Source organism: Tauraco erythrolophus, chromosome 6, assembly GCF_009769465.1.
Source record: "Tauraco erythrolophus isolate bTauEry1 chromosome 6, bTauEry1.pri, whole genome shotgun sequence".
Taxonomy (NCBI): Eukaryota; Metazoa; Chordata; class Aves; order Musophagiformes; family Musophagidae; genus Tauraco; species Tauraco erythrolophus.
In genome coordinates this window covers 11,617,072-11,641,648 of record NC_141470.1, presented here as the reverse complement: position 1 = coordinate 11,641,648, position 24,577 = coordinate 11,617,072, and the positions used below count along the sequence as shown (strand labels likewise).

General features: G+C 42.3%; 1 protein-coding gene across 1 annotated transcript in view; it reads left to right on the top strand.

Moving 5' to 3' along the window:
• The window catches only part of PTPRJ (protein tyrosine phosphatase receptor type J), an 88,618-nt gene extending 65,993 nt beyond the window's left edge, over window positions 1-22,625 (top strand). Inside the window, exons 9-25 of the mRNA XM_086612852.1 lie at window positions 43-309; window positions 1,203-1,469; window positions 3,209-3,496; window positions 3,749-3,883; window positions 10,915-11,125; window positions 11,266-11,384; window positions 11,972-12,059; window positions 13,127-13,168; window positions 14,001-14,009; window positions 14,100-14,187; window positions 15,320-15,410; window positions 16,297-16,370; window positions 16,524-16,658; window positions 17,022-17,141; window positions 17,930-18,090; window positions 18,622-18,757; window positions 19,475-22,625. Of these exons, the coding sequence (XP_086468978.1) occupies window positions 43-309; window positions 1,203-1,469; window positions 3,209-3,496; window positions 3,749-3,883; window positions 10,915-11,125; window positions 11,266-11,384; window positions 11,972-12,059; window positions 13,127-13,168; window positions 14,001-14,009; window positions 14,100-14,187; window positions 15,320-15,410; window positions 16,297-16,370; window positions 16,524-16,658; window positions 17,022-17,141; window positions 17,930-18,090; window positions 18,622-18,757; window positions 19,475-19,633 (2,390 nt within the window). The 3' untranslated portion in view covers window positions 19,634-22,625. The remainder of the gene's footprint in view (window positions 1-42; window positions 310-1,202; window positions 1,470-3,208; window positions 3,497-3,748; window positions 3,884-10,914; window positions 11,126-11,265; window positions 11,385-11,971; window positions 12,060-13,126; window positions 13,169-14,000; window positions 14,010-14,099; window positions 14,188-15,319; window positions 15,411-16,296; window positions 16,371-16,523; window positions 16,659-17,021; window positions 17,142-17,929; window positions 18,091-18,621; window positions 18,758-19,474) is intronic.
• The last annotated feature ends 1,952 nt before the right edge of the window (window positions 22,626-24,577 follow it).

Genomic DNA, 24,577 nt, shown 5'->3' with positions numbered 1-24,577 from the left:
ATGTTCTTGCATGTTGACGGACTGTTGTTTTGTCTTTCACAGAGCCCAGCCCAGTTCTTGATCTCAAGGCAGAATATGTTGGTGTGACTTCTGTCAACTTAACATGGGCAGTGAATGACACTGCTTCCAACTCCTACACGTACAGGATAGAGGTTGTAAATGGTTCCTCTGTTTGGAACCTGACATCCAATGTCAACAAAACTGAAATTACTGAGTTAATCCCTGGGACGATGTACAATTTCACAGTATTTGCAGTAGCGAACGATGATCAGACGGAAGGAGAAGGAGTTTCCATAAGCCTGTACACAAGTAAGTCACAGTTGCTTACAGCCCTGTTCCTGGCGGATCATATTTTACTGTGCAGCTCAGGGTTCTGCCTACCTGCCTGAGGTTGAAATTTAGTTCTGTTGGAGGCAATGGTGCTATGCTTCGCCTACTTGCAGTCAGAGATGTTAGTGGGAAGAACCACCTTCTTAAAACCAAAGTGAAACAAACCCCCTCAAAAACAGTTGTTGAAAGTGCTCACCAAGGCCTGTGACACCATGAAGGAACTCTTCCTGACAACCTGCCTCCCTGGCCTGGGTTTTGTGTGGGATTTTTCTGCCTTCACTTGTTGGAGAAGGAGGGTTTCAGATCCTTGTTTTAAAGGGCTCCCACAGGGAGAGCATGTTATGCCCAGGGAACTTTCGTGATTTGGGGGCCTGTGGCTGCCACTGGGCTGCAGCAGAAGAGTGAGCTGCTCAGGAGTGAGCTCAGGTCATGAAGGGGTGGTGAAGGAGCAGGGTGCCTGGGTCATCACCTCTGTTCTTCCAGTGACAGTTGATGTTCCTTACCTTTTGCTGGGCACAGACACACCATGTCTTTTCCCATGTTCCCGTGCAACATTGTATCTTTCCTGCCCACCTCTCTGTATTCCCAAGGAAAACCCTTGGAGCACTGGCACTGTGGTGACCTGTGCTCCTGGTTTTGAATGAGAAAGGAAGATGAATCCCACTTGAGATGCCTCTTCCTCATTTTTCTCTCAGCTGCCCATTGATGCAAAAGCCTCCAGGAGCATCTGGTGATGTTGTTGGAGTGCTCCTGCACTCTGAACGATGAGTGATGTGAAAAGAGTGAAGTAGTGGTGTGCCTGTGTTTCTGTTGTCCCTGTATGTGAGCAGATGTTCTTGCAGGTTGACGGATTGTTGTTTTACCTTTCACAGAGCCCAGTGCAATCCATGATCTGAAGGCAGAATATGTTGGTGTGGCTTCTGTCAACTTAACATGGGCAGTGAACGACACTGCTTCCAACTCCTACACGTACAGGATAGAGGTTGTAAGTGGTACCTCTGTTTGGAACCTGACGTCCAATATCACCGAAGCTGAAATTACCGAGTTAATCCCTGGGACGATGTACAGTTTCACAGTATTTGCAGTAGCGACTGATGGTCAGACGGAAGGAGAAGGAGTTTCCATAAGCCTGTACACAAGTAAGTCACAGTTGCTTACAGCCCTGTTCCTGGTGGATCATATTTTACTGTGCAGCTCAGGGTTCTGCCTACCTGCTGAGGTTGAAATACAACATTGTTTCGGGCAGAAGTGCCGCACGCGGCCTACCTGCAGTCAGCGTTGCTAACCTGGGGAATGGGGTTCTGTGGGAGGTTCTGTTGCCTTCTCATCTTTGTGGATTGTGTGCCCTCCATTGGAGGGGCCTGTGGCTGCCGCTGGGCTGTGGGCAGTGCTGTGCTGTGTGGCTCTCAGCCACACCGCTCTGCTGTAGCTCATTGGCAAAGAGAAGGTTGAGGTGTTCTTGTGTTCCCCGTGTTAGGCGTTGTGACCACTTTTCCCCTTGTTGTGAATGTGTGCTGCTGGGTCCTTTCCTTCATTTTGTCTTGTTTTAACTGAGATGAGGTGAATCTGTCCCAGAGCTGCTCAGTGAGGTTTCCAGAGGTGCCTCAGGATAAACCCATTAAGAGAGGCTCTGGTACCATGAAAGTACTGCTTGTCTGCTCATAATGCTCAGTCTGTCCAAAATGTGGAAGCGTGGCTGTGCCTCTGCTTTTTCTGTGCTTGTCGGCAAATATCTGTGAGCATTGATGGAGTCCTGTCTTGACTTTCACAGAGCTCGTCTCCATTTTCAATATCCATGTGTAGTATGCTGGTCTCTGATTTTTCCCATGGAGCACGGATGATATTTCTGACTACACCTGCAGGACAGAGATCCAAAGTCATGGTTCCTCCTGTAGAAAGCAGACACCCATTGTCACCAGAAGTTATTACAGACATAAACGATGGAACCTTCTAAAATATCACTCTATTTGTAGGAGTCGCTGACAGCGTTACTGAAGAAAAATAAATATTTATAACATGCAGTAGGAATAAGTCCAGGTCACTCACATCTATCTTTTAACTAAATCAATTTCTTCTGGTACACTATTCTGCTGCTCCTTAGTTTCTTAAAATAATACCCCCTTTTAATGTCAAAATAATTTAATCTTTTACCCCTGTATTTAGAAGTACCAAATACTTCTTTTTCAAGAGAAGAAGTAAATTTGCTGTGTGTTACAATTGTAGAAGGTACAAGAGTTTTGGTCTTGAAGGAGAAATTTTATAAGATGTTTAGTTTAGAGGGACCTCTCTTCTCAGTGTTACCGCTACATTAAATATTAAAAATATTAAATTATTTATTAATAATAACTTAAACAAAAGCACATTTTAAATATCTTTTTGTATCTAGTCATCAGGCTGCAATTTTTATATCGTGTCCTGTAGGACTCTCGCACAAACTGACATCATGTAGTTGCTGCTCTTAAGGATGGCTACTGCTCTGCTCTTACTGCATGGAGCTTATATTCCTTTTCTTGTTGGCCACTAAGAGCTTTACATAATTATACAGGGAGTCAGTGTCAATCTAAACACTGCTCTAAAAATACTCTTGGAGGAGTATGTTCAGTGGTTGAACAGTATTTTGAAAACTTTGGTCAACCTAAATTTTCCCGGTTAACCTGTCTGCAGAGGAGTTAGCCCAGAAGAGGCCCGTGTGCTAAACACTTCTCTTCCTCATAGGGCAGTGAGTCCTTGTAGGCAGTAGCTTCATCTTTTTAAAAGTGGAAAGGAATGCTGAAGTTTTACAAACGTTTATACACAGAACTTACAAATAGACAGCTTTTTCTATTTACTACATTGATTTATTAGTCCTCTTTTTGTTATTCTTTTTTTTTTTTTCCAGTTCCTATGTTAGTGAATTCATTTCAGTGTGAACCAGTGGCCAAGGAGTCTAACCTAATATTGACGTGGGAATGTCCTTCTGGTAACAATTCTGGCTTCAAAATTAAAATATTTAATGATACGTGGGAAACAGAAGAACGGAGTCCATCCTGCGTGAGAGAAGGCTCAGAGGAAACCTTCAGTACAGCACCTTTAGATTATTACAGCACCTATAATGTTACTATTGCAACTCTTTCAAATGGTTCTGAAAGCCCTTCAGTGCAGAAACTGTGTAATACGAGCATTACTGGTAAGCATTAAGATTTGAGAATGATATTCATAGGACCAAAAATAACAACTTCATGATTTCAGGACACCAGCCTTGATATGCAGTATGTTATCAGCCTCCAGATGATGAATAAAACGCTACATTCATGCAAATTCTAATGTGACACACAATAAGTATGCATTATATGAAGAGTATTGGTATTACAGTGTTTTCTTGTTTGGAATACTTGTCTTTATCCTTCATTAAGGTACAAAAAAATATTTCTGTCTATAGACCCACCTGCTCCAAGCGAAGGTCCTTTAGTCAAGGCAGTCAGTCACAGCTCGTTGTCTGTTGAATTCTCTGATTTTGACTCAGTGAATGGACCATTAAAAGCCTACGCGGTAATGATCACAACAGAAGACCAAGGTAAGATGTTACGATATTATCTTGTAGCTGTGTGAAACAATTTGTCAGACAGCATTAGGTTTTAAACTCTAAGTAGGTGTTAAATAGATTGTTGTCGTTTAGCCCAACCAGCAGCTAAGCCACTATGTGACCACTCGCTCACTCCGTCCAACTCGGTGGGATGGGGAGGAGAAATCTAAAGAAAAAGGTAAAACTCATGGATTGGGCTAAGGACAGTTTAATAGGACAGCACAGAAAGAGAGAAGGGATAACAACACCACCACTACTAATAAAAGAATGATACAAAATGAGGGATATAATTGCTCACCACCAGATCAGTTCTCACCTGATCTTCAATGCCCTCATGTATATCTGTGTGTGTGTGTATGGGCCATCCCTGTAACGTGTCCATTGAGTTCATTTTTAATCCATGACTTTGGGGTTCCATCTGTCATAACAGTCTTTCAGGGCATGAGAGATGGTGTGTGGTGTTAGGTTGTTGCACGCTCATGGCTGGTGTATCTGGCACAATCCATGTCCACTGGTTGAAGATGTCAATCTCAAGGAAGTTGCTGGACACCAGTTGCTGAAGCCGGTTCTAGTTCCGTCCTTGTTGCACTTAGCTCGGTTTCATCAAGGTCCATCCTTCTTTAATTTGGGTGATTCTTACTGTTTTACATCATGTAGTCGTGATGACATACATGGCAGGGTTATTTTAGCAACAACATTGTACAGTTTAATTCACTGGCTGTTCCCTCTCAAAATCAAATCCTCTTGAGGTACACATCGGACTTCCCCATCCTTCTGCAACACCCACCAAGTGCACTCAGGTCCTTGGGCAAAAGTAATTCCACGTCTGGATTTGCCTTTGCCTGAGGAAGGACTAACCCAGACTGCCTTCCCTAACATTCATGTCCACTATGAGGATTTTATCCCCTTCTGCAGTATGTGGGAGTTTTGATTGAGCAAGGCCAGCTTGATGGGCAAATCCTCTAGTGTTAACTAGCCAGGTGGCTTTTAATAAATGTATATCCTAATGTTTGAAAGTTCCACCACTCATTGCTCTTAGTGTAGTTTTTAGCAGTCCGTTGTATCGTTCATTTTTCCTGGAGGCTAGTGCACGATAGGGGATGTGATACACCCACTTAATGCCATGTTCTTTGGCCCAAGTATCTACGAGGTTGTTGTGGAAATGAGTCACGTTGTCTGACTGAATTCCTTCTGAGGTGCCATGCTGCCATGAGACTTGTTTTTCGGTGTCCAGGATGATGTTTCAGGTGGTGGCATGGGGCACAGGGTATGTTTCCAGCCATCCAGTTGTTGCTTCCACCCTTGTGAGCACATGGCGCTTGCCTCGGCGAGTTTGTGGGAGTGCCATATAATCAATCTGCCAGGCCTCCCCATATTTATATTTTGACCGTTGTCCTCCATGCCAGAAAGGTTTTAGCTGCTTGGCTTGCTTGATTGCAGCACATGTTGAACACTCATGGATAACCTGTGCAACAGTGTCCATGGTTAAGTCCACCCCTCAATCACAAGCCCATCTGTATGTTGCATCCCTTCCTTCATGGCCTGAGGTATCATGGGCCCAACCAGCTAAAAATTTTTCACCCTCATGTTGCCAGTCCAGATCCACCTGAGCCACTTCAGTGCTAGCAACCTGATCCACCTGTTGGTTGTTTTGATATTCTTCAGTGGCTCGACTCTTGGGTATGTGAGCGTCTATATGATGTTCCTTCACAACTAGCTTTTCTACCCGTGCAGTGATATCTTGCCACAACGGGGCAGCCCACATGGGTTTGCCTCTATGTTGCCAGTTGCTCTGCTTCCACTGCTGTAACCACTGCCAGAGAGCATTTGCCACTGTCCATGAGTTCAGGTAGAGACAGAGCACTGGCCACTTTTCTCACTGAGCAATATCTAAAGCCAGTGGATGGCTTTCGTCTCTGCAAACTGACTCAATTCACCTTCTCCTTCAGCAGCTTCTGCAACTCGTCACGTAGTACTCCACACAGCAGCACCACACATTGAATGCCTTTGATGTTTTCCTACGATGCGGCAGGACCCATCTGTGAACAGGACATATTGCTTTTCACTCTCTGATAGTTTATTATACGGTGCGGCCTCATCAGCACGTGTCACCTCCTCCTCTGGTGACATCTTGGCCTTATGGCTGGTTTGTGATCCTTTCCAAAATTCCTAGATGATTGGAGTTTCCTGTCTGAGCCCTTTCTGTGATCGGTGTGACCCATTTACTGCACGTGGCATCAGTTGCGTGATGTGTAGAGCAGACCCTCCCTTTGAACATCCAGCCCAGCACCAGCAGTCAGGATGCCAGGAGGAACTGCGCTTCAGTGCCAACCATTTCTGAAGCAGCTTGGACTCCTTCATATGCTGCCAGTATCTCCTTTCACTTGGCGTATTGCGAGCCTGCGATCCTCTGTACCCCTGACTCCAAAACTGGAGGAGTCAATTTGAAGTTTCCCCAGGTGCTTTCTGCCAGAGACTCCAGGTAGGGCCATTCTTCCCATCTGTGGTGTAGAGCACATTTTGACATTTTGTCCTGCCCAGACTGGCCCAAGGGCTACCACATGAACAATCTCCTGTTTAGTTTGTTCAAAGGCTTGCTGTTGCTCAGAACTCCATTTAAAAATCATCGTTCTTCCAGGTCACTTGTTAGAGAGGGCTCACAATTAGGCTGTGCATCCTCGAAAAACCCACAACGCCTAGGAAGGCTTGTGGGGTTTTTTTACCAGTCGGTGGGGACATAGCTGCTATTTTGTTGATCGCTTCCATTGAGATATGACAATGCTCATCTTGCCATTTTATTCCTAAGAACTGGCTCTCCTGTGCAGGTCCTTTGACCTTACGTCATTTTATGGCAAAACCAGCCTTCAGAAGGATTTGAACTATTTTCTTCCCTTTCTCAAAAACTTCGTCTGCTGTGTTGCCCTATATGATGATGTCATCGATGTACTGCAGGTGTTCTGGAGCCTCTGCAGAAGCAGTCTGGATCAGTATATGGCAATTGGTGGGGCTGTTTCCACCCCTGGGGCAGTCAATTCCAGGTGTACTAGACACCCCTTCAAGTGGAAGTGAACTGTGGCCTGCAGTCTGTTGCCAAAGGGATTGAGAAAAACACGTTAGTGATATCGGTTGTGGTGTACCGCTTGGCTGCCTTTGACTCCAGTTCGTACTGAAGTTCCAGCATATCCAGCACAGCAGCACTCAGCGGCGGTGCGACTTCATTCAAGCCACGATAGTCTACTGTTCGTCTCCACTCTCCATTAGACTTGTGCACTGGCCATATGGGACTGGGGAAGGGGAAATGAGTTTTGCTGATCACCCGTTGGCTCTCCAGCTGACAAATCAGCTCATGAATGGGGATCAGAGAGTCTGGATTGGTGCGATATTGCTGCCAGTGCACTATCATAGTAGCAATTGACACCTGTTGTGGCATTGCTGAGGGTTGAAGAACACCAGATGGGTCCTCTGAGGGACCAGACAACTGTTCAGTTTCCACTGTCTCCATGGCAGCTATACCAAAAGCCCACCAGTACCCATTTGAGTCCTTGAAATACCCCCGCCAGTCACAATGGAGTGCTTTTGCCACTCATTCCCAGTTAGACTCATTTCAAGTTCCAATGCTGTTAGCTCTTGGGATCCCCCTGTCACTCTAGAAATACAGATGGATTCGGCCCCTTTATGGTTTCATTGCATTAGGGTAGACTGTGTGCCAGTGTCCACTAGAGCCTTACGCTCCTGTGAGTCTGACGTGCCAGGCCATTGAATCCACCCAGTCCAATAAACCCTGTTATCCCTTTCCTCCACCTGACTGGAGGCGGGGTCCCTCTAGTCCTGGTCAAAGTATTTGTTGCTCACTTTTTGTAAAAATGAATTAGAAATCCCTTCAAGAGGATCAGAAGTGGGATCAGCCCTTCTACACTGTCTGGGGAACTGCCTGCTGGAAACTGGAGTGGCATTTTTTCCTGGAAGAATCCCTTTTTGTATTTGTTTTTCCTTGCAACTCATGTACCCGTGCCTTTAGGATTGAGGTAGGTTTTCCATTTCACTTCCTCATGTCCTCTCTGCGGTCACACAGGTAAAACCACAGGGTACCCCATGATGTGTACCCTCTATATTCTCTTGTGATCAGGGAACGCTGACTTCTAATAGCTGAGATATGCGTCTGTACAGATGGAGAGCAGGACATGTCCTCTTTGAATTACAGAAAGTCCTGGGACTTTTCATAACTATCCAGCATCAGGATGGGTCTCTGTCTGATATTTTTAAGTAGTTGTTAAACCCCAAACCAGACCTGAAACACCTTCGGGGGACACAGCAATAAGAGGGGGTTGGCTAGAGCACTCCCAGAATATTCAAAATCCTCAAATGCTGTTGTAATTAGCCTGAATGAGAAAGGGGGCGTGCGTGGAAAAAACAGGGTAAAGTATCGCCCCTCTATCTTCCCCATAGTTCAAGTGCAATTACTAATAAAATCTGAGAGCTGGTGCCTGAGGTACGAGCATGATGCCAGTGCCACATACAAACGCCAGCTTAACCTCGTGGCCAGTAGTGTTACCGTATCATAAGTCAATATTCCACAGAACAGCAAAATGAGAGCCCTGATCCCTCTCCCAGAGGCGATAAACAGCACCACAGTGAATACATAGGGCATACAAGGATTTACGTAACGCAACCATGTGAACAACCAGAACAGCATTATGACCAGCGACTATTTAACTCGTAGAATAACTCATGCAATAAACTCATATGACAAATTTGTTTTAACACACTCTAGTCAGATCGGTCGTTATCCCGACCCTTTGTGCCCCACGGTGGGAGCTGAAATGGACTGTTGTCGTTCAGCTCAGCCGGCGGCTAAGCTACCGTGCAGCCGCTCGCTCGCCCCTTGCCCCTCGGTAGGGTGGGGAGGAGAAATCAGAAGAGAAAGGTAAAACTCATGGGTTGGGCTAAGGACAGTTTAATAGGACAGCATGAAAAGAGAGAAAGGATAATAACAACAATACTCATAAAAGAATGATACAAAACGAGGGATACAATTTGCTCACCACCCAAGAACCAGAAGCCCAGCTTGGCCATGGTCTGCAATGCCCACCCCTGTCCCCTGCTAATATATATGGTATTGAATATGCCCCTGGCTAGTTTGGGTCTGCTGCCCTACTCAGCTTCCTGTGAAAAATTAACTCTATCCCAGCCAAACCCAGGACATGGATAGGGACAAAGCTGACTGAGTATTTTCAATCACCTTTCAAAAATCATGAGGCAAATACCTTGCTTGCTTGAAATCAGATCATTCCTCGGTTTTAGAAGGCCACTGTTTTCACTCAGCCTTTTCAAGTGTGACTTATCTTTGTATGTAAGTCTCGTGTACTGCCACTGTGCTGTTGCTGTCTTGATTTGCCAGTGATTCCTGCCACAAGTTGGTGTAGTATCATTTGTGGGGTTTTTTTCCTCACAGAATAATTTTCAGAGCTACTAATATAAGCAGCTTTAGAGTGTGGCATGTTGTTCCTCTCCCTTCTTCAGCTGGAAGATATCTGCAGCAAGATCTTAAAACAAAACAAAAACAACAAAACACTAAAAAAAAAAAAAAAAAGAGCTTTCCCTCTGATTTTACTTAAAACACTTTATTAACTGAGAGAGATGGGGTGCAGGTGGAAGGCTTGAATAGCGTCGGCATTACATGTCATGGGAGGTTGAACACCAGGGAAAGCTAGAGGATAGTCTGTCAGATTCATCTCTTTAAAGTATCAAAACAGAGAAACGTCTTTAATTGGTGAATGTCTAGTGATAAATCATAAAATTAAGGAACTTACCTTCATAGTGCAAATTCTGGTTAAACTTTTCATTTCTGCCAGTGCACTGGAGGAATAAAGCAGCTGATGGAGATGGTTTCCCCAAGTGGGATTTGACATTCATGTTTAGCCCTTGTCTTAACACTGGAAGTTCATCTGGCAGCAGTTTGACTGTAGGTCTTTCTTGTGTGATTTTTTCCATACAATATATGTCCAATAACTGCCCGGGGCGGGGGGTGTGTGTGCGCACGTATATATAAATATATATAGTACCTCAGTGCAGAAAATTCCTGTTTTTCACATGCCTACTCAGCTGCCCCTGAGTACAGCTTTGCTTGTGCCTTCAGCCAATCCTGTTTAGTCTTGATGAGATTCAGTGTGGGTTTGATTGCAAGGTATTCAAGCAAGAGGACTTTCAAGGTGTGATTGGGAGAAATAAGGAAGGAACATCACCTGTATGTATATTATACGAGTCTGAGTGTCTTGATAGGAGCAGAAAACAACTGTTATGGCCAAGCATTGCTTTAGCTTCATAGTGTTGAAATAGCAGCAATATGCTCAAGATGTCTGTTTTAAGACAGAGAAACACATCATTACTTTTAGGATAGACAGAGGAGACTTTATTCAGTTGTGTAAGACTTAGTCTTGTGGAAGAGAAACCGCTCTGATCACTGTTTTGTCTAATGCTTGTCTATGTCAAGAGAAGGCAGAAATTAACTATTTCATCTCTTAGGGTTTAGGTGTGAGACTTCTTGTAAGACACAGCAAGGAGGTATAGGTCAGCATGAGTTTAGTGTCACCCTAATGAGGCTTGATGCTGCTTGGGTAGCACAAATACCAATTGACTTTTTCTACACTGTTTGCATTGTACTCTCCGCATATGGTAGTTGATAGAGTGTGCATGGATATGACTTGTCTAGTGAAGGTTGTCCATGAGGACACCAGAATCCACCACTAATGTACCTTTACAGAGAAGCTCCACTATACATGGTAGAAGTAAAGCCAAAACAAGTAACTTTGGGGAGTAGGGAGGTAGTTCAGTAAATTGTGCTGCAGTAGAAGAGAGCTCTGCAATTGTCTGTTGCACTCAGCCTTTCGTTTCAGGTGGTACTTGTGGAGTAAAGACAGCTGTGGCTAATGAGACACGCTGTATTACCATCTCAGCCATTGTGCCGATTGATACCAAATCAGTGGATGATGTATACCACACATATTCTTGTTTTTTTCCTGAAGGTTGTGAGTCTTTGGAGTCTGAACTGAACAAAACGTACAGAGACTTCAAGAAGAAGTTGACAGTCACCTATGTAACATACGTCATAGATACAGAGCAGGCAAAATCATCTTCTTTCCATTCTCAGAATGGTACAAACGTCGTAAGTGTAGGCAAGGGAAACACCATGTATGGCTACGAAAACGGACCATTGATTCCACTTCGTTCATACAGGTATTTATCTCAAACCACTGTTTGGTTAATTTTACTGCAGCTGAAATCTAAAAGATCATCTAATGAAAAGATCACAGATCTTGTTTAAGATGTTAAAACCATGTCATATACCTGGCTTTTTTCTTCTCCCTTATCAACAGGGCAAGCGTTGCAGGTTTCACTAATATAACCTTTAATACGGACAACATCATTGTGGGGGAAGATAGTTATGTATCGTTTTCACCCTGTTCTGAGGCCGTTTTGCTACCCCAGGATCCAGGTATGGTTAATGTTAAATATAGGACTGGCAGCTTGGCACATACACACTGTGTAGAGATTCCTTAATTACGGCAAGTCTCGTAATAGCAAAACACCCATTGGTTTCTCTGTGATGGACTGTTCCTTTTTAGCTTTGCAGTGACACTGCTCTGTAAATTCATACCTTGCTAGTTCTGTAGGTGACCTACTTTTTTCCATGTATGACTCCTGCTGTGGACGTAACCAAAAGCTGTGCTACTCATGGCATGCTAAAAGGAGTTGGATGGCACAGTGAGACTTTGGTACAGAAACAAGTAGCGTAAAGCAGCTGATGTTCTAACAGCTCTGGTAAATTAGAAGCAGGTGTATTGGAATGCAAATACTGGTCCTTTGATCCCGATTTTTTTTTTTTTTAATTTATCACCCTTTTGTGTTTTATTGTTCTTAGTGAGCTTTCAATACTGGTACTGCCAAAGGACACAGTAAAGAGAAGACGTTTAGTAGAGCGGAGTGTGCTGTTACTCGCGAGGTTCTCTTGTAACATGTTGATTGAGTTTGATTGTTACCAAAGAGGTAAATCAGTAATGAATACTTGTTCTCTTTTATCAGGTGTTATTGCTGGAGCTGTTATTGGATGCCTTTTAGCTATATTGGCTGTAGTCGCTATAGGGGGTTTCATATTCTGGAGAAGGAGAAGGTAACGTGTTAATTATTGTATTTGTCATGATGAGTATTTCACTTCTGTGTTTCCCCTAAAAAGGCCTCTCTGTTTTATACACTTCTGTCATGATGCTTTAAAATACATTCTATTAAAAATCTTTTTTGTATGTTACAGATTAGAGCTGATGTATCAAACTAGTTAAATGACTTTGTTCAACCCCATAGTTACAAACTTAATGAGTTAAGATTTATTTCGTTTAGCTCTTCTGAATTCGTGCATGCTGATGAAGTTATTCAGTCAGAAGTGAGCAAATATCACAAATTGTTGTGCTAAAAGACACATGTAATTGTATCTTAGTTGTTTTTATTTTAAATTATCCATTAATCATGCTTTTTAATTGCTTCATGGCCTGTCACATGAAACTTCCATTCCAGAGTTTCCAGAAGCTGACAAGCTGCTTAGGGTTTGAGCTGTCCTCTCGTTTTCCCATCTTTTCTAAATAATCTGGGATTTAAGAGTCCACAAAGGCTTTTTTCCTGCTTCTGATCATGTGGTACATCTTTAATACAGTTAGCTGTAGGGCACTTAGTCCGGTTTTCTTAGTTTCTTTGATTAACTGCTGTTATTTTTACAAGCATGTCCGATAGCTGCGGACAATAATGAGAAGAGTTTCCTTTAAAGCTAGGAACACTTATTTGCATTCAACTACTACTTTCAGTACCACTGACACATCACTGTTGAACACTTACTGTAGGGATTATGGGATTAGTAGCAGTTCTCAGTTCTCCTGAGCTGTTAGCTAGCGACGCATATCCCTCAGATGTGCTTCGTCCACCAAACTATGTGCTTTGTGTTCAGGCGTTGTGCTCCGGTTCCAACAGAAAGAAGCAGTCCCATTCCACAACGTCACTGAATGAAGGATGAAGTATTTTATTCTTACTCCAGGTGTAGGGTTTGCCTCAGGAGAGTTGTTTTGCACAGAATCAGATGCTTTAAAAGAAATTGTTCTGAACAGGCACAGGAAATAGCTGTCATTCAAAATCTCACACACATTCCGTTAAATTCTCCGTGAACCTGTTATGTTGTTTTCTTTCACCTTATAGGAAAGATAAAAGAAATACTGAAGTGTCCTTTTCTCCAATAAAGTAAGTCCACATCCTTTCGCACATTTTTTTCTGAGCTCAAGTGATATTTGCGAAACTTACTCTGAACCTCGATACTTGTTTTCGGTGCAGTTTTTAATAGAATTTTGCAGTATTAATTCCTCATGGAATTTACAGACTCCAGCCTGGAGACTGAAAATAATCATACTGATCAAGACTTCTACAGCTGCCACAGGGATTTGAGTGCTGGCTTCATGAATTATCATTAGACACACAAATGCTCCATGTAGTTTTGGAAAACAGAATGTTCGAATGAAACGCAGGCCTCCATGCATATTGAGGAAACAATCCAAATTGTTGATAACGTGCACATAGGCAAAATTCTGCACTGGGGTGTGAATTTTCCTTTGCTTTGTGACTACTTTGTGCTGAGCCATTACTTCATATAACATTGAGACTGTAAAAGCTGGCCATGGGAGGGCAGCCACGATATGTTGGAAGTCACAGGTAGTGCAATTGAATCACATTATTGGTTCTTGCACCAATTTTTGTGCTGATGGAAAGGCATAGCTGGAGCATCCCATGAAGTCCCACCTGTGTAGGCTTTGATAGTTGACACAAAACACACCAGGGAATGGGGCCAATCTGATGGGTGCACAGAAGTGGCTGACTGACACCTTCTGTGATACTCTTCTCCTGAGAGGTGTGCTGTTTTCTCCTTGTGTTAACGGATAGTTACATGCTATGCTTGTATATCCTGTCCCCTGTAAATGCACAGTTTTGTGGCTGCTTTCATTCTTAGATTCACAAAGTGAAAAATACAGCTGCATGTGTCTAATCAATCTTTTTTTCTTCCCCCCACTCTGCCCTGAAGAGTCAAGAAGTAAGTAAATCCCACTTTCCAACACATTAACTGAATTCATGGTGTGTTTACCTAATACCAGTTACCAATACATGGCTTTTCTCATCATAGATCAAAAATGATTAAAGTGGAGAACTTTGAGTCCTACTTCAAGAAGCAGCAAGCTGACTCCAACTGTGGCTTTGCTGAAGAGTATGAGGTATGTGCCCTCAGTGGAGAGAGCTTCATGACAAACGTTTTATTGGGAAGGCAAATTAGCTTTCCTGTGGAGCGTACGTGAGACTTACTGAAGGGGAAGAGAAGGGACCTTTATTATAGAGATTATTAAGCCAGATGTATAGCCTTCCCTTCCTTGGTTCAGCCCCAAATTTAGTTGAAGTGCATGATAAATACTTTATATCCTGAACCATTATCTTTACTTGTGAGCTTATATCATGACCTGCTGCACAGAGCTCTCACTGGAGCCAGGACCTCCAGAGTCCTTGCCCTAGTCGAACCGCGGAGTTAGCCTAGGGAAAGCTATTCAACTTCTCTGCACTTTGTTTTTTTTAATCTTTTTTTTTTGGTTTTTCTACACAAGACGACAAGTGTCGTGCTAATATTGCCGACTCCTTCAATGTGTAGGTGTGATTTGCAAACCATACCTGTGAATAGCTCAAAGAAGCAGTCAGAGAAACAGCAATTATGATTTGCTTGGTAACCATAACTGGTTTTCTATGAAATGTGCTAAAGCTCAATTGTAATAAAGTACAAAAGACAGGAATCAAGCATCAGTAAAGATTCTGTGTTGTCATGTCTGCTGTTAAAGAATCTCTTTTTTTTTTTTTTCTTCTCCTTGAAGCTGTTAATTGACTTTCTTCTTCTTTCCAGATCAAATTCTTTCCCTTTCATTGTACTTTGCAGGCCAGTGCTCCACCTTCCTTCCTCTCAGATTTTGCTTCCTTCAGTCTTTTCATGAAGTACTTGCTCCCTTTCTCCCTGTAGTGTCTGCAAAGCTTGTGCTAAGTAGTTTACTGCCTTGGGGTTAGAATGAGTGTGCAGTTCATGTCAGTGTCCTGTATTTCTGCAAAACTGTTTCTGGGCTATTAAAGCCTATCTCTGGATTTTAAACACTACTTTTCCTACATTCTGTATTAATCCCTTCTTTATCAGGCTTGCCACTGTCACCCTCCCACTCTGTAAAAACCTGATTTTTATCATGGTTTATCCCAGTTCAACACGCCTGCTTTTACAGCAAAGGCCAAGAGTGTTTGGAGCATTTGTCTGTTTGTCATGTGTTTCTGTTTGATTCCTAAACCAGGACCAGGTGCTCATGAATCCTTTTTTTCTAGGAACTCAAGTCTGCTGGTGTTCATCAGCCTAAATTTGCTGCTGAACTCGCAGAGAACAGAGGGAAAAATAGATACAACAACGTCTTGCCATGTGAGTTTTTCTCTTAGGATTTGCATCTTCTGCTGGTGGAGTTTTTAGGTGAAAAGCCTTTGGTTTGGCTAATCTGGCTTTAATAGTACCCAGAGGTTTCAAAGAGGGATTAATGTAGTCCATTTCCAAATGAATGAATTTGAGCTGCTCCTTTCCCAAAAATCACAGTGTAAGCAAACCTGAAGAGCTTTCCCTCAACAATGTTACCCAAAGTTCCCAAACTTTCCTTCAAGAAAGCTCCTTAAAGAACTTTCCCTTAATTAACTAATTTTAATTTTCCATTTGTAAGAAACTTGCGGTCCATATTGAAAAAAAAAAGCGGTTAACAGATGACTAGGGACAGGCAGATGTGGAGAGCTAAGAGAAACATTAAGACCCTGCTGACCAGCTTTGCAGATAAACTGGTTGCCTCAGCCCTGCCGAGCTGTCTGTGGGCACCCCGATGTAGCAGAGTGTAAGAAGGAATTGGAAGGTGAACAGTGACGGATACTTAGGGATGGTTTGGAGGAAAAACATCAGCTGCAATGGCAGCAGGAGACAAGTTACCTACAAGTTGCCTGTTTTTCTTCAGTAGTTAAAACTATATAAATTTTGTACTGGATTGAAAATATATGAATATGCAAAAACAAACCATGTTTTAGAACAAAAAACATCTCCATTCATTGAGTATTGTGCGTTTTTATCCTGACCACTCATTTTTCTGAAGACTTTCATTATAAAAACTCTAACTCCCATTTATGATCCCTAAAGTTAGATTCTTATTCTTAAAATGCACATTGTTCTGAAACACCTTTTGTTTAGAAACCATGCATTAGATAAGCAGTATTTTGCTGAAAGTTTCTAGTTCTAAAATTCACAATTTTCTTTTTCTTTTTTTTTTCTGCAGATGATATTTCTCGTGTTAAACTTTCAGATCAAGGCTCTACAACTGATGATTATATTAATGCAAACTATATGCCTGTAAGTTGCTTCATTAGTTGAAGTGAAATATTATGTGTATTTTTATGATATAGGCCTAACAGATCATAATTAAAATTGGCTTTTTATGTCTCATTGATGCCAGTGTGTCTGTGTATATAAATATTTATTTGGATTTCTTCTTCTTGTTCTTAGGGTTATATCTCAAAGAAGGCATTTATTGCTGCACAGGGTCCTTTACCCAACACTATAGAAGACTTCTGGCGCATGATTTGGGAAAAGAATATCTACTCTATTGTTATGTTGACAAAATGTGTTGAACAAGCCCGGGTATGTTTTTATCAAAAAGGAACTGTCTCTTGAAGACAGTTGGATCTCTTCTAATTTTGTTGTTACCCTAGGAGGCTGGAGACTGACCACTTTCTTTTAACAAACATCCACTTACTGGAAGATTATTTTCTAGATTAAATAAGCCACTTTTTTTTTTTTTTTTAGCTTTTTCCCATTTTTATATCTGCTGACTACCAGAATAGATTGTCTCAGGAGGGCTGAGAAATCGCAGTCTTTAAGGGTGGGTTCTTGGGAGCATGACGTGCTTTCTAGCCCTGGTTCAGGTGGTGTGTTATTTAAAGCTAACAGTCAGTTCTGGTGTTGCTGTGTGTATCGTGTCTAGCCTTGTAACTCTCTTCTCAGACAAAATGTGAGCAATATTGGCCAGACAAACAATCCAAGAGCTATGGTGACATTATTGTGACAACAGTCTCGGAGATTGTCCTTCCAGAATGGACAATAAGGGACTTCACTGTAGAAAAGGTGAGTAACCCCTCAGTTGTTAATTGGATACAAATGTCTCTAGAAGTGGTTTATCATATCACTGTGACTTCACATGTCAAGCAACACTGGAGTGACAGAATATAATAATTTCACTAAAACATAATCAAATTCAAAGTTATCTGAGGGAAAAGGATAAAAGTGGTTTAATTTAATATGAGGCTTTGAATGTATTGGTCTGCTTTCTGCCAAAAATCTGATTTAAAATCTTTCATGCTACTTACTGACAATGAGATTCCTGTGATACTTACGTATCTGCATTTGTTCATATGCCCTGGCTTCTCACAACAGTGTGTTAGTAACATACTCGGAGGTGGGAATGAGTTGTCAGTAAGACATTCCCTGTGGCAGGAAGGGATCCGCCAGCAAATTCCAGCCTGCTCATGGGAATTACTGATTCCCCATCAGTCATCTGCAGCTCCTGTTTCCCTGAGACTTGCACCAAAACCTGTGCTTATGCAGATACTTGCAATGTCTGCTAGACTGAGCAATTAGCCCCGTCTCTGCCAGCAAATGTAATGCAGCAGAGATGGTCTTGGAGTAAAGTGAAAAGTAAAAGGAAACTATTTCCAAGTATCCTCTACCAGAGCAGAAGGAAAAGGGGAACTGAAATATCGTTGATCAAATTACTGCACAGTTGGTAACAGGCGTCTTTAATGAAGTGGAGCTTTGCCCAGTATATATGGCAGGAGGCCTTACTGTTGCTCCTCTGAAGCTGGTTTTCTTTTTTTTTTTTTTTTTTTTTTTTTTTTTACTGTCTGTTCCTCTAGTCCAACACACTGGAGAGCCACACCGTGCGCCAGTTCCATTTCACCTCCTGGCCAGATCACGGGGTGCCAGAGACAACAGACCTTCTCATCAACTTTAGGCACCTTGTTCATGAGTACAGCAGTCAAAATCCAATCGACTCTCCTACTCTGGTGCACTGCAGGTAGGAAGAACGTGTTTGTGTTAGACACACTTTTATCCTGTGTCTTTTTTAAGAACAATTCTTTTTCAGTGTCATTTAAAAAAAAAAAAAAACAACAGCAAAAAAACCCCAAACCAACATGAAAAAAAGAAGTCTCTGCTTCAGGACACAGGGTATTCACCCTGTGGAATTAAAACCTTTGGCTCCTGGTTCAGAAAAATAGCAATGCTATGTAGGTAGCAAAGCGTGTGATAGAAAATTTCATTAGAACAGACCTGCTTTCCCAGCCTGCAAAACTTCGCTGAAGAAAGTGGCTTTTCAAGCGCTTTTATGTAGGATCTTGTGACAAGTGCAAGGCTGGGAAGCCCAGAAGCACGTCCTCTCTCCCTCGTGATGGCGGCAGGAACCATTCCTCTGGACTGCAGAGACTCGTAGTGCCCGTGCCACTGAAATGATGGAAAGCACCTGACTGGCTTCACTGGCTTTTCATGAGGCCGCCGGTGAGCAGGCGGCTGAGAGAAGGCAGTAACGAGCTGCCCCGTGTCGTTGCAGTGCTGGTGTCGGCAGGACGGGGACGTTCATTGCCATTGACCGCCTGATCCAGCAGATCGAAATGGAGAATACTGTGGATGTGTACGGAGTGGTGTACGACCTCCGCATGCACCGACCTTTAATGGTGCAAACTGAGGTAAGGCTGTCTTTCATCCCGCAGTGCGTAATAATCCAGGAAAAGTGGATTCAAGATGTAGCTCAGAATTACAGGAAGAGGAGATATTAAGGAGCAATCTGAAACTGTTCTTTATTTAATGTCCCTGCTTCCTGCATCATCATCTTCCTGCAACAGTAGCTGCAGCCAGGGGCTGTAGTATGTCCAAGCAGTCTCTTTACAGAGTACTTTATTAGACTGACATTTGCAGCTGGAAAGAATCAAATCCTGAAAAAGTTTTTTTTTGCAGCTTGTTTGACCCATGTGAGTTTAATCTTTATAGCCGAGAGCCAGAATTAACTTGAGTCAAGTGTGTGCATCTTTCCTTCTGTGTTCTGCAGGAACACAGGTGTTCCTGCTGAAATTATCACTTTGATCCAAAAAGGTATGTGGATTAACTCGAGCTGATTTGGAAAAGACTGTAAAATCTCCATTGTGAAAGTCTTTTAAGAGGGTGTCAGGCATGGCAGTAAATTCGATCCTAGTTTTTTATGGAGGGTTGATCAGGTGACCTCATCATGAGGTCTTTTCCAGCCTTATTTTCTACGAACTATACATACAACTTCTAGAAAATACTCTGTCATAACATTCAGTGCAGTGCATCCGAAAACCAAAACCTGTATTCAGGTGCAGAATTACTTCCCAAATCAGTTATTTTCTAGAAATATATTGCCCTCCTTTTTCTTTTTCTCCCATCAGGACCAGTACGTCTTCCTAAACCAATGTGTTATGGATATTATTAGATCCCAGAAGGAGAAGAGAACTGATCTTATTTACCAAAACACGACAGCAATGGCAATCTATGAAAATTTCACACCTGGGCCAGGCTTTGGGAAGGTCAATGGCTACCACGCATAGCCTGGAAGGAACACAGTGTCTTCAGGAGGTGTTACCTGTGCATAGGAAAGGGAGATGTTCCACTCATGTTTTCCAGGATTACGTGCAGTGTCTCACGTCTGGCTTCTCCAGTTCTGTCCGCATTCGAAGATATGATCTACAGGAGCAGAAACACAATGCTGGCAGGAGCCAGAGATTGATACTGAAAAAAAAAAAAAAAACCAACAAGAAAAACTATTTAAAGTTAACAGAAGAGTCTTGCTTTTTCTTGGGAATTTAACAGTGCTGATAGGTGAAATAGCTTTTCCAGTATGAACAGTGAACTAGAATTTAAATATTAAAATAATAACACAAGCTTTTTATTACAATTTTATATCATTTCATTTACAGGCACCAGGCTTGTGGGCTGTTTTAATATATTTAATTATAAGTTTGAGGAACATATTTTATCTGCTGTATCTGGTTACTTAGCTAATAGATATGTGCCTCTGTGATTTTTTTTTTTTTCCTGTGTTCCTTTTATTTAAAAAAGGAGAAGAAACAGCTCCTTCAAATGGACATTTATACTTGGAAATTGTGCCTTTTCTAGTTGCTACTCTAGAAAAAAAAACAGCAGAGATTCTATTTTTGTACTGAAACTCTTAATGAGAACACAGATTTTTAAATAATGCTTATGTCAAACTTAACTGTAGTTGCACTGTTGGCAGGACTCTCCAGAAGTTTGGAGGTGAGCTTTGTTTTTGCATTTCACCACAAATATCCCCTGCCTTAATGTTTCGGTGCCTCTGCTAGAGGAAAAGGAGTGTGGTCTATCACTCTGAGCTTTAACTGTAGTAAAAAAAACTGAGCAAGTGACTCTGTGAGTGTGTGTGCAGGGGTGTGTGGGGGTGTGTATGAAGGACAGAATAGCTCCTCCCTGTTCCTGGCTGATACTCCTGTTTTTATACAATTTATAATGATTTATTTAAAGGTGCAATATATGATTTAGTGAATAATGATCACTCTATTCTAATAGAGTTTTACTCAGGTTGGTGTCTTTTTATCATTGTTGTTGTTTTTCCTCAAGTATATAAATCTGTGAAAATGTCGAACTAAGGTTCCAAGTGTCCAAGCACTCCCACACATGTTGACTGGCTTTACTGTTTTACCAAAACGAATTGCACAAAATTCTGCTGTAAAGACCGATTTCTTGGTTGTTTTAGCCATTCAAAACTGAGACACACCTTACCTGCCTGTATCTTGTTGATCTAATGTAATTGTTACGATTATTTGCAATATACTGCTGCTGTTGTTTTAACTGCTCCTTTACAAACAGAACAAACAAGCAGAAAACCCCTAGTTGCTGATTTTACGAGTCAGGGATTAGATTGGATTTATTTTGCTGGTACATAACTGTTAGACTTAATGAAGGCATTACCAATGAAGGACTTCTTAGGTAGCTTGGGGGGAGTGTGTTTTTTGGTCTGCGGATCATTGCACTGGTTGCATCGCAGAGGATTATGGAGTTTATGAATAATGCTATAGAATAGCTATAAAGTGGTGAAAATCTTATGAAGGTTTAATAACCTGAGTCCCTGGAACTCTGCTGCTTTTGTTTGGTATTTTGTTTTTTTGTTTGTTTTACCAGAGTTGTCAGAAAAAGCTACAGATACTAGGAGTATGTGTGGCATTACAATGGAACCTGGTGACCTCGCAGAATCCACTGTAAGCTGACGGGAAAACGTAGGAATTCCTGATGCACAACTGTAACTTTACAGATGTCCAGAGGAATTTTTTACAACCTGGTGTGAAATCGTGGTGTGCTGTGTGAGCAAAACTGGAGGACAAACCACAGTGTGCTTCAGCTTTTCTTTTTTTTTTGTAGCAGCCACTTGTGCATTCTTCAATGTATTTTTTTCTCTTTCTCTGAAATACTTAATTTAAAAAAAAAAAAATTTAAAAAGTTAATGATCCTCCCCAACTCCATCCAAACTGGCAGTCCACATAGTGGATCTCTTAACTGGCATTCTTCCTAAGCTGCTGTCAGATGACAAAGAAAGATAAACCACTTGGACCAAACAGAACCATTCCAAAGGAACTGGGAGGGAGGAACGCCTGCCCCTTGCAGTCACGTTATTTTTTCCTCTCAATCTTTTAGTTACTGCACATCTGTGCAGAGCACAGAGCCAGTATTCATTATTCCAGGTCTCCCAAGAACTCACTGCTTTAGGATGACGAATGCTCTCTTGCTTCAGAAGGCCCTTGTTTTGTATAGCACTGAGGAGAGGGAGATGAATCTTCTACGCTAGATCATATGCAGAACATCAGAAGACTAGCTAGAATGGTCTATGTTTCTGCCTAACCACTGCCCAGGTGCCCTTACAGAAAGCAAACGTATCTGTCCCATCATTTTGATGTTGGAAGCAGGTGCCAAATTCTCACTTGTGTCATCATCCAATGAGTGTCTGTTTTTAATACAACTGTATGCATATGTTTTGCCAAAACTGACTCATTGTGAGCAGAAACCGAAGTTTGAAGGAACCTGCTGATCCCAGGTGTAGGTGGAAAAAGTTGGTAAGGCTTAAAATGTTGTAAACATGAAGCTGGCTGTAGGGTCGATGTGAATAAGTAGGACATGCCTCGTAGGATATCGCTGCAGGAAGAGGATTACAGGTAACGCTCTACTACTTTGTGGGTCTCTCTTGGTCAAGACGACTTGAATTCCTGCAAATAACTTTTCCCTGCCTTCTCATGTTCTCTGTCTTACAGTTGTTGAGATCTGTCTCTTTGGTCAGTGTTTCCTCTCATTGTTGCTAGTTTAAAGCTATCCACTTTTCAGGCTGAAAGCTCCACTGTGTGGCAATTACATCTCCTGTGTTTCTCTTCTACTCTTCTTCCCGTTTGGGGCCTGCTTAAAAAGGGAAAAGTTGATGTGTTTCAAATAAGTGACTGTTTAATATCTTGAAACAATGTACAAATTTTATTGTTTTCATATTTGTTGTACAGGAAATTTCTATTTCACATGTCTATAATGTTTTTAATGGTTTGATTTGTTTTAAAGATATAAAAATAACAATTAAAAAGCATCATCCTAGAGCACTTTCTGAATTGTTTCCTTGCTTGGGGTTTTCTTTTCAGTTCCTTTTGAATAAAATTAGTTGGCCGAAATACCCATTTCATTTAGAAAGGCATTAGAACAGATAAGGAAAGTGAGCCTCCATCCTCTAGGGTGGCATTTGAGTCGGATGTGTATTATGGTCACTGGGGCTCTCTGTGAGGGTGTTCATCTGTCATTGAGACTTGCCTGGCAGGACCAGGGCCCGATGCTCATGTGTCCTGGCAGTTGGTGGTTTCTCTAAGTGAAGAGCTTAGTACCAGTTAAAGGAACAATACTTTTATCCAAGGTCAATCAAAAGATTTGCACTCACTGAAATAGCCTTGGGGGAGGACCAGTGTTTCTAGGACTCATTTACTTCCAGAAAAACAACATGGAGAACTTTTTGATCTCGAAGGGGATGTTCTATGGCCGGGGGCAGTAATAGAATTAGGTGCAGAACTATCTTTGTAATGCTATAGCTGGCTTCTTGATTACATGTTACCTGACCGTAGATGCCTATAAAATTACCTCAGTTAAGGCCATTTCTTCTAAAATTCTTAGTTTCCATTCCTGGTTGCCATCTGAATCACGCCTGAGGAGGATCACATGCCTGGAGGGTGATACAGGAACTCAGCAGCTCTCCAGTTCCTGGCAGGGTGTTGACACTGTAGAATCTTGTGATCCTCTGTGGTAACTGTGCTGCATTTTCTGAAATGACTGCATGGTGAGATGGGAAGAGCAAAGCGTGATTGTCTCATCATCTTCCAGTGGGAGCATGTGCTGGCCACACGATGGTTGTCTGTGTGCTTTTGGTGAGACTTGTGCTGCAGAAGAGAAACTGTGACAATGGACCTCCCAGTGCAGTACCTACAGCAGGTGACCACCATTGCCAGGGGCGATTAGCCTCAGGGAGGCTTCTAGGGAGCAAAATTCCTCACTCTCTTTTTTTTTTTTAATTCATTCATATGTTTGTTTGAAGTACTAGAACTTCAGTAAAGCCAACTGTTCTGGCTGTCATTTGGAGCATTAGTCTGCTCAGGTGGGTAGAATTAAACCCGTGTATCTGGACATTGTGTTCCATACCTGGTCTTGTCATTTACTAGTTTTACTGTGTTTGAGACTAAAATGGTGGAGGTCAGAGAGGAGAGGACGTAATGTTTCTGTCCTGTTCTTTGCTTGATAAATGGGATGTAGTCAGAAATAGTGCTGCCTTTGCATGCCTTTCCTGGCTGGGTGTTCTCAGGCAGTGAACGGAGTTTGGAGGTGAACTGATGTGGATGTTCTTGTGGATGAGGGTCAGAAATGGGTGTTTGGAAGGGAAAAGCACCTGAAAACTTTGCACACTCAACTTTTCTCAAGCAAAAAGAAAGTACCTCTTGGTGATGGGAAAGATGGTAGGTCTTCACAGCTCCTGGGTGATCTCAGTGACAATTGATTAGAAAACGCAGATGCAGTCACTTTTGTCCAGGGATAGAATGAGGGACAAGCAAAGACGAACAGTTTGCTTGCTTCTGAGGTAGGTAGGTACAGTGTTCTCTCACTTCTCATACCCACCAGAGAAGTTACCGAACTTCCTTTTTCCAATTACTGTGGCTCTGCTTCAGGGATTCCTTTTCAGCTCTTCACATAAGACCTCGTGTTGTTGAAACTTCCAGCTTTAAATGGTTTCATTTTCAGCACTTTGCAGAAGCATTGACGGAGTTGGTACCAAACAGTATGTCTCCTCAGTGTCGTGCTTCGTTCCATTCTTCCTCCTCTCGGGTTAGGCAAACTCTTTGCCCATGGCAGCCTCCCGCCTGCAAAGGAGGAAGAGGCAAATGAAGCAGAAAACCTGACTTGGAAGCACCAGGAGGAGCCGCTTCCTGCCTGCTTTGCTGGCAGAAGGGAAG